General features: G+C 43.2%; 1 protein-coding gene across 8 annotated transcripts in view; it reads left to right on the forward strand.

The window, feature by feature from the left end:
- The window catches only part of Fry (FRY microtubule binding protein), a 407,497-nt gene that overhangs the window by 318,242 nt on the left and 79,495 nt on the right, over positions 1–9,760 (forward strand). For all 8 annotated transcript variants that reach the window (XM_031338824.1, XM_031338826.1, XM_031338825.1 and 5 more), the window contains 4 exons: positions 2,941–3,197; positions 4,393–4,539; positions 6,379–6,547; positions 8,299–8,389. In XM_031338824.1, coding sequence (XP_031194684.1) covers positions 2,941–3,197; positions 4,393–4,539; positions 6,379–6,547; positions 8,299–8,389 — 664 coding nt within the window. The remainder of the gene's footprint in view (positions 1–2,940; positions 3,198–4,392; positions 4,540–6,378; positions 6,548–8,298; positions 8,390–9,760) is intronic.

The following is a 9,760-nucleotide window of genomic DNA, read 5'->3' on the forward strand; positions in this document are numbered from 1 at the left end:
CTCTCTCTCTCTCTCTCTCTCTCTCTCTCTCTCTCTCTCTCTCGCACAGCTCTTCTTTAATAAAATTGTATTTTTGTAACCGGAAGTCATTCTCTGACAAGATCCTCAGCTTGGTGCCTTCCATTTCCTATCACTTTCTCCCCTGTACCTGAGTTATTTTTCAGTATTATTTGTCAGCAAGGATCTTCTCCTGGCTCAGGAACTTCACTCTTTTATTTTTATTTCAAAAACTTATTTTGAGGATTTCATAACATTAGTAATATATTTATATCATCTGCACTTCTCTCCCTCCAAAACATCTTGTGTCCCCATCAACTCCCATAAAAGTCATGACCTCTTATTACATATATATTAATGTACACGTGCATATAATATTGACTATACACCCCACCCCGGGTTCCTTCATGTCCCTCATATACAGTGTATTGCGGCTGACCACACTCCTGAGTGGTCCTGGCTGTTTTCATCCTGTCCGGGACAGAAGCTTGCACTAACGAATGCTCTCCCAGCAGGATTAATGGAAGCTCTGGCACAGTAAAATGCAGGTGTCTGACATCATAGCCAGAGCATATCATAGTGTCACATCATAGTATGTCAGCTCTAAGTCAAATACTCTAGAGACCAGCCAGATGGCTCAGTGGGTGAAGGTACATGCCACAAGTCTGACTACCAATGTCTGATCTCTGAGCCCTGTGTGGTAGAGGGAGAGAATCAACTTCTACAAGTTACCCTCCAACAAGCACATATATGCCACAGTATGGACACCTACACACACAGTGAAGTGTTTTGATGGTTAAAAGTACTGACTGCTCTTACAGAGGATCTGGGTTCAAAGCCAATTTCCTCTTCTAACCTCTGTGGTAATCTCTATGGCTACCAAGCATGTATACGGTACATGTACATTCACATACATACATACATATATATATACACAAGGTAAATATAAAATAAATATAAGAAATATCACTGTTTAAAAGAAGAAAAATTAAGCATTTTTTTTTATTTTCCGCCTATATAAAGGCCCAACAGCATAGCACCATCTGATGGTAACTTTAACTTTAGGAAAAGGGCTGAGACAAAGTTTCTTCTGGAGGCATCCAAGGAGTTATGCGGAGTCATTTCTGGCTACTGCCTCTTTCTGTTACTTAGCAGCTAGGAACACCATGAGTGAGGCCATAACCCATGTTGGCTAGTCGTGCAGGTACGGGATTATGCTTCCCAATTTCTCTTTGGATAAAACCTATTCTCTTATAGAGCTAAAAGGTCTATTATTGCCCCTCGCTGCATATCCATAAGGCTGCGCTTCTGACTGTAAAGCTGCACTTCTGGCTGTAACACTGAGCTGCTGACTGTAACGCTGAGCTTCTAACTATACATCTGAGCTGCTGACTGTACAGCTGAGCTTCTGACTGTACAGCTGAGCTGCTGACTGTACAGCTGAACTGCTGACTATACAGCTGCGCTGCTGACTGTACAGCTGAGCTTCTGACTGTACAGCTGAGCTTCTGACTGTACAGCTGCGCTGCTGACTGTACAGCTGAGCTTCCGACTGTACAGCTGAGCTGCTGACTGTACAGCTGAGCTGCTGACTGTACAGCTGAGCTTCCGACTGTACAGCTGAGCTGCTGGCTGTACAGCTGAGCTGTTGGCTGTACAGCTGAGCTGCTGACTGTACAGCTGCGCTTCTGGCTGTACAGCTGAGCTGCTGACTGTACAGCTGAGCCTCTGACTGTACAGCTGTGCTTCTGGCTGTACAGCTGAGCTGCTGACTGTACAGCTGAGCTGCTGACTGTACAGCTGCTCTGCTGACTGTACAGCTGCTCTGCTGACTGTACAGCTGAGCTTCTGACTGTAATGCATTATTCAGAGCATTCACTGCCACTTTTTGTCAGTGCGACAATATAGAAACACCATGAGAAAGTAACCCATGACAGGGATGAGTTCATTCCTGCTATTTGCAATTCACACTCTTGGCTCATGTCTGGTTTTCAAATCCAACACCAATATGAAAGAAGCCAAATGTAAAAGATCATAGCAGTCCTAACAAAAAATGTTTCTGGTTTCCAGATGACATTGTTAAAACAAACAAAAACACAACAGACCTGGGATTTTCATTTCTTTTTTTTTTTAAGATTTGTTTATTTTTATTTATGTGGATGAGTGTTTGCCTGCATGTGTGTACGTACACCCTGTGCATGCAGTATTTGTGGGTGCCAGAAGAGGGCGACAGAGCTTTGAGCTTCAGAATCATAGCTCATAGAGTCAAATGTAGCCCTCAATAGCTCTCCTACATGATTGGCCATGGCCAAAGAGACACCACAAGTGCATTTATTGCCGTGGGGCTCCACATCTCAATTTATAACAACCAATTCACATAGGAGACATTTTGTAAGTCACAAGGTTGGAAAGAGTGACCCTGCCCATTGCTGCTCAGGAGCCTACTAAGAAACAGGCACTGTGCTGGCACTGATCAACATAGTGTGCTGGTGTCTCTATCCTTCCTTTGCCATTGTGCAGTGTGAGACCCCAGGATAGGGGATCACTCTCATTTTCCTGATCAGTTGATAGAAGCCAAGGGAGGTTATTTAAGTGTCTGAGCCAGAGGGCTGTACATGCAGCCGGATGTGGTGAAGCTGAGACTCAACACATGTCTTGCAGATGCCCCTCCCTTTGCTTGGTATACTCTGTTACTCCTTTTCCACTAATAGTGTGTTTGAACTGGTGAGGCTTTCAGCTCAGTCCATGTTTAGCAACCTGCCCTGCCCCCTTCCTGCACAGAAGATCAAGGATGAGCCCTGCTTTTTGTTCTTATTCCAGATGGCTATTATATACGGCAATCCTTTTACTAAATGCAAACTACTATTGGATCAGTAAATTTGTGTTCCTGTTTAGTTTGTTTCCGGGAATAATGCGTAACTGTCCTTTGCCCTGTCTCTTCAGAGGTGAGCCAGAGATTTCCCACGACACATCCAAATGGACGGCAGATCATGCTCACCTACCTATTGCCATGGCTACACAACATTGAACTGGTGGACAGCAGACTCCTCCTCCCGGGGTCAAGTCCCAGCAGCCCTGAGGATGAGCTCAAGGACCGGGAAGGAGAAGTGACTGCCTCTCATGGGCTGAAAGGGAATGGCTGGGGATCTCCAGAAGCCACCTCTCTGGTCCTGAATAACCTCATGTACATGACAGCCAAGGTACCTCGTATAGCCTGGCTCCATCAGCAGGGAACTTCGTATAGCATGGCTCCATCAGCAGGGAACCTCGTATAGCATGGCTCCATCAGCAGGGAAGCCCTGGATTCGCAAAATCATTGCCACAAACCCAAGAAAATAATGTTTATCATAAAAATGATGCAGTGGGTGTTGAGTGGTGGCGGGGGTGGGTGCACAGCAGGACACTTAGTGCCACTGAATTCTGTACTTAAAAATATGTACAATGCTATAGAGAGAGTCTAGAGTTCAAGACTATCCTCAGCTACATAGTGAGCTTGGATCTAGCCTGGGCTGCATGAGACCCTGTTTAAAAAAAAAAAAAAAAACCAACAAAAGGAAATGATGTTCATGATGTTGACAGGGTAAACTTCCTTTTTCCCCTCAGTATTTGGTAAAGAAAGATAACATTGTATTCGCAGTAATATACTGCTAGTTTAGTTGCTCTTGTAGAGGATCTAAATTCTATTTCTGTTTTCTAGTTTGGGATATGATCTAATAATTTTGTGAGTAACGATAGTTTTATAAATAAGTAAGCTTGGGTTCAAAGGAGCTGGTAAACCTGGCCTTCCTCATTTGCTATAAAAAAATAAGAAAACAAAAGTAATTGTTTAGTGCATTTAAAAAATTATTTTGGTGAGGACTAGGGATGTATCTCAGGGTGGAATTCTTGCATTGAATACAGGAAGCCCAGGGTTCAAATGCCTCACAGCAGTTAAAGAATGGGGAGGGGGAGTTATGATGCAAATTTTAGATAAATAGATACTTAGATACATACATACACACATATATACATACATACACACATGGGTACATATATACATAGGTACATAGGTAGATGCATACATATATTACATACAACAAACAGAGGTACCTAGATATAGATACATACGTAGGTAGATACATAGATAGATACATATATATACACATACATAAAAATATACATATCACATAGATTTCACATATTTTGGGGAAAGCCATAGCCTACATTTTTAAAAAATGCTTATGTGGGTACTTATGTAGCTAATCTATATATTGTAAGTTGCCATCCACCCCAAAATGTTGTTTTTATCAAATAGTCATTTCCACCCTCCTAATAATTTTGAACAGTTAAAACCTTCAAAACTACTTATGTTATGCGCACACTCATGTAGGCTGCTTTTAATCTTGTCTGAGTTAGTATGGAGATGAAGTCCCAGGAGCAGAAATGGAGAATGCTTGGAACGCTCTGGCCAACAACGAGAAGTGGAGTAACAACCTGAGGGTCACACTGCAGTTCCTCATCAGCCTGTGTGGAGTCAGCAGCGACACTATCCTCCTGCCCTATGTAAGTGCCACTCAGGCTTCCGGGAATGCTGGTTCCCGCTGGGGCTCCCCCTACCATTTGCAGCTCGTACTCTCAACTACAACAGAGATCTGGTTTTCACATCCTGCAAATCCCTTGGGGGCTCATCCAGGCAAGGCATAAAAACTCCTTCTACCCCTGCCCAGCACAGGCCCCATGTCAGGGTCACCTGTCAGCCCATTGGATTAAGCTACAGGACACAGGCACCTGTAAACTGAGGGTTGTTTTCCTGGCAGTTACCAAAGCTTCCTTTATAAACAGCACCAGTATGGAAGAGATCAAATGTAAAAGTAAGTACTAACAAAAAGTACTTCTGGTTTGCCTATGACATTATTGAAGCCAAACAAGAATACAGCTGACCTGGGATTTTCTTTTCTTTAGAAGAAAAAAAGGGATTGATTTATTTTTATTTTATGTAGGTGACTGTTTGCCTGCATGTGTGTATATACAGTATGCAGTACTCATATAGGCCAGAAGAGGGCGATAGATCCCCTGCAATGGGCGTTATAATACTGAGCTGTTATGTGGACCACCCTGGAACTGAACTTTGATCTTTTGCAAGAGCATCCAGTGCTCTTAAACAAAGAGCCATCTCTCCAACCCCTAATTAAATTTTTCTTTTCAAAATTATGTAATAGGAGAGAAAGCAAAGCGGAGATATCGGTATGGTATATTTATTCTGTTTTTCCTTGAGGATGGTGGATCAGCAGAATAACAGCCGTTGCTCACAGACTCATTTGGCTTCTCTGTGTGGTTTGTGAGTTTATGACTTCTTGTTCTGAGCTGCTTCAGCCCCGTGAAGTTTAGACATCGGGGTCTGCAGTTACGTGACACATTGATATTGTCACTTTTTAAGACCTAAGACTACAGAGGGCTAAAACCTATTTGTTTCTAATGACAAAGAGGAGAGAAGGTATTTTGGTTACTAGTCTATGCTGTGAAGAGACACCATGACCAAGGTGACTCTTATAAAAGAAAACACTTAATTGGGGGCTTCCTCACAGTTTTAGGGGGTCAGTCCATGACCATCATGGTAGGAAGCAGACAGGCTTGGTGCTAGAGCAGTAGCTGAGAGCTTTACATCCTTTGCATGGGCAGCAACAGCAAGAAGAAAGGGAGAGACATGGGCCTAGGCTTTTAAAACCTCAAAGAGGCTGGAGAAATGGCTCAGTGATTAAAAGTAGTGACTGTTCTTCCAGAGGTCCTGAGTTCAACTCCCAGCAACCACATGGTGGCTCACAACCATCTTTAATGGGATCTGATGCCCTCTTCTGGTATGTCTGAAGACAGCTACAGCATACTCATAAATAAAATAAATAAAACTTAAAAAAAAAAAAAAAAAACCTCAAAGCCTACCTATAGTGACATACTTCCCTCAACAATGCCATGCCCCCTGATCCTTCTCAAGTAGTTCTACCAACTGGGGACCAAGATTTCAAGCCTATGAGCCAATGGGGGGTGAGGATAGGGGGATACTGTATTCCCTTTTTTAAAAAAATAAGCAGTTATTTTCCCAGACCAGATACAATAAATCATTTTTGTCATACAAGTACCTTGTGCCACTGGATGCCAGTAAAATCTTGAGATTTTTTTGGCTTAAATTGACTCAGGTCACCCTGAAAGTAATATTTTTTTTTTTTTAATTAAGTCACTCAAGATGGTACCTGTAAAGTGTAACTTTAACCCCCAACATTTAGATCATCCAAGGACAGCAGAGGTCAGTTGTTGAATGAGCAGTATCAGATGACAATGTGCCCCATGAGAGGATTCCAGCCCAATACTCTGATAGAAAGTGTACCCCCTTTATTCTCTTTTTCCAAGATTAAAAAGGTGGCAATATACCTGTGTCGGAATAACACCATCCAGACTATGGAAGAGCTTCTCTTTGAGCTGCAGCAGACAGAGCCAGTGAATCCCATTGTCCAGCACTGTGACAACCCACCTTTCTATCGATTTACAGCCAGCAGCAAGGCCTCAGCAGCTGCTTCAGGTAGGGACAGGCCACTGGGAACACACCCTGTCATTTGGCACACTGATGCGTGCTGAACTGGGTTCAGTAGCTCTTACTATTCTTTTTCTTGGGAGTGCGTTCATTTAAGAGATAGCTTAAGAATAGGTCTCTGAGACCCTCAGCACATTGTAATTGGATTAACAAATGACTTTGTAAGGATAATCATGAATTAATGGCTCAGTGGCTACCCGGCTACAGGGAATTATTTTACGTTAGACACTGCAATCTCTTAGGAATTTCAGTTCTGAGCCTACTGTATACCTTACTGGAATCTCCTTGGTAACATTCTCTCAGGATTGACTAGAATATTCCATGAAATCCAAAATGATCAAAAATCTGAAAACTTTTGAGTTCTGGTATAAAAACCCAATGTGAGAGCTCAATGTATACAAACTTTGCTCATTATCTTTAAGAGGTCTATTCATTTTTATTATGTGCATTTTGCCTACATGTGTGTATGTGTACCATATACATATAGTACCCTCAGAGGCCAGAAGAGGGCATCAGATCCCAGAACGGGAGTTACAGATGGTCATGACCTGCCCTGTGGGTATAGAGATCTAAACCCAGGTCCTCTCCAAGAGCAGAACGTGGTCTTAACTGCTGAGCCATTTCTCCTTCCCTGGATTTGCTCATAGTTATAAATGTATAAAATTACCCTTAGGCATTGGATATAAGGGATACATAAAACAGAAATGAATTTCATGCTTAAACTTGAGCCTTGCCCCTAAGGCAATTCTTTTTTTTTTCTTTCTTTCTTTTTTTTTTTTTTTTTCCCCGAGACAGGGTTTCTCTGTGTAGCCCTGGCTGTCCTAGACTCACTCTGTAGACCAGGCTGGCCTCGAACTCAGAAATCCGCCTGCCTCTGCCTCCCAAGTGTGGGATTAAAGGCGTGCGCCACCACCGCCTGGCCCAGCAATTCTATCATACATACTCAAATATTCTAACATCCAAAATAGCTAAAGTCTGAAACATCCTGACCCCATGAATTCTGGATATCAGACGCTCACTGAGATTTTATTGCTTTCAACCAATTTGTATCTGTTCATTTCATGACATACATAACTACTTCCCTCACATTTCTTGAAGCTTTCCTTCCCTTTACTAATATTGGGTCTGTCTTCAACCCTGTTGTTTCCTACTCTCTTGTGCTCTCTCTTTACCCTACTTCTTAGTGAAGTGGGTTGTTTTGTTTTTTTCTTTGCTTTGTTTTGTTTTCAGTGAGACACTAGCCTAGGAATCAGAATTCTACTTGGAATTACTTTCATATCATTAATTGGATAATCCCTGAACCCATAAACAGAAAGTGCAAGATATGGCAGTGCCTGCCTTTACTTCTGCCAGTGTTTGGGAAGCAGGGGGAGGAGGGGCCTACACTGAAGGCCATTCCAGGCTACCAACCAAGACCCTATCTCAGTGACAGCAGTAAAAGAGAGTCTAGTCACAGCTGCAGCCGACCTACCCCATGTAAGGTCATGGCCTGAGGCGAGAAACATCTAAGAATGTTATTGCTACTCTGTATGAGGAAGGAGGAATTCGGCTTGGCCAACACAGATGACTAGAATTCCACGCTGTGGACTTTGAGACAGTTGTTGAGAATGTCTGCGATTGTAAAAGATATAAAAACCGTCAAGCACGGGATTTTACAGGAAATCCTTTCCTGAACTGCTTCCAATCTGAGCCGGCCCCCTCTGCATTCTGTCTCTGATGTCTCCCAATCCCTTCTGCAGGAACCACCTCGAGCAGTAACACTGTAGTGGCTGGCCAGGACAGTTTCCCAGACCCTGAGGAGAGCAAGATACTGAAGGAATCCGATGACAGGTCGGTGTGTGCATTTGGCTTGATGTCCGAGCTAATAATGTTCAGCGGGAGTCTATGCAAAGGCATCTGCCCGAGTTAGTCAAGTTTCCTAAATTCATAAGAACTGAAGCCCATTAATGCTTAGGAACACAGACTGACATTCTCCACAAAATCAGAAAATAAGGCATTCTTCTGGTGCCTGAATCCTACTTAGACCTGGGCTTAAAAAACACTGCTTGGAGGCTGGAGAGGTCGCTCAGTGGTTAAGATCACCATCTGCTCCTCAGAGGACCCAGGTTCTGTCATCCACACCCACATGACAGCTCACAGCCATCTGTAATTCCAGTGCCAGGAGATCCAGTGCCCTGCCCTCTTCTGGCCTCTATGGATATTCTGTGATGTGTTTTATAAAGACCAAGATATGTTTTGTAAAGCTTGGTACGGTGCAGCAGCAGGAGAGGGTACCTCAGCAGGCCCTTGCTGAGACATCTTTCCCCTAGAGGTACCAGCCATATGACGGGTGTAGTATAGAATAGAGTTTAATTGGGGACGTGAGAAGGGAGTAGAGGAGGGGAGAGAGAGAGAGAGAGAGAGGAAAACATGTGGAGGGGGAGGGGAAGAGGAGAGAGGAAGAAGGGTGAGAGAGAGAAGAGGGGCAGAGAGAGAGAGGGAGAGAGAGAGAGAGAGGGAGAGAGGGAGAGAGACCAAACAGTCCTTTTTATAGTAAGCCAAGCTTACCTGGCTATTGCTAGGTAACTGTTGGACAGAGCGTAGAAGAAATGCCAACACTGTGCATACATGGTACAGATACATGCAGGCAAACAGTCATCTGCATACAATCAAAATAAATCTAAATCTTTGTAATAAAAAACACGATTTTTTGCTAGTAGGCACAAACCATTTGTAATTAGAGGAGATTTGGCATATTATACTTTCAAATCATTGCATGGTTTCTTAAATGTCTTGAGGTAAGTTCTCTATAGCAACATAGTATTAACCAGCTTTTGTTACTATAGCAAATACCTGAGACAGGCTAACTCAGAAGGAAAGAAATTTACTTAGCTCACAGTTGTAGGGGTATTCTAAATGGCATAGTTTATTTAGGCTTTGGCATAGACCCTGCTGGCTGCATCAGATCATAACAAGAGCATTTGTGTGCACTCTCTCTCCCTTTCTCTCTCCCTCTCTCTCTCCCTCTCCCTCTCTCTCTCTCTCTCTCTCTCTCTCTCTCTCTCTCTCTCTCTCTCTGTGTCTGTCTCTCTCTGTGTCTCTGTCTCTCTGTCTGTCTCTCTCTCTCTTTCTCTCTCTCTGTCTGTGTGTGTGTCTGTCTCTCTCTGTGTCTCTCTCTGTATGTGTCTCTGTGTCTCTGTCTCTCTCTCTCTCTCTCTCTCT

Source organism: Mastomys coucha, unplaced genomic scaffold, assembly GCF_008632895.1.
Source record: "Mastomys coucha isolate ucsf_1 unplaced genomic scaffold, UCSF_Mcou_1 pScaffold22, whole genome shotgun sequence".
Taxonomy (NCBI): Eukaryota; Metazoa; Chordata; class Mammalia; order Rodentia; family Muridae; genus Mastomys; species Mastomys coucha.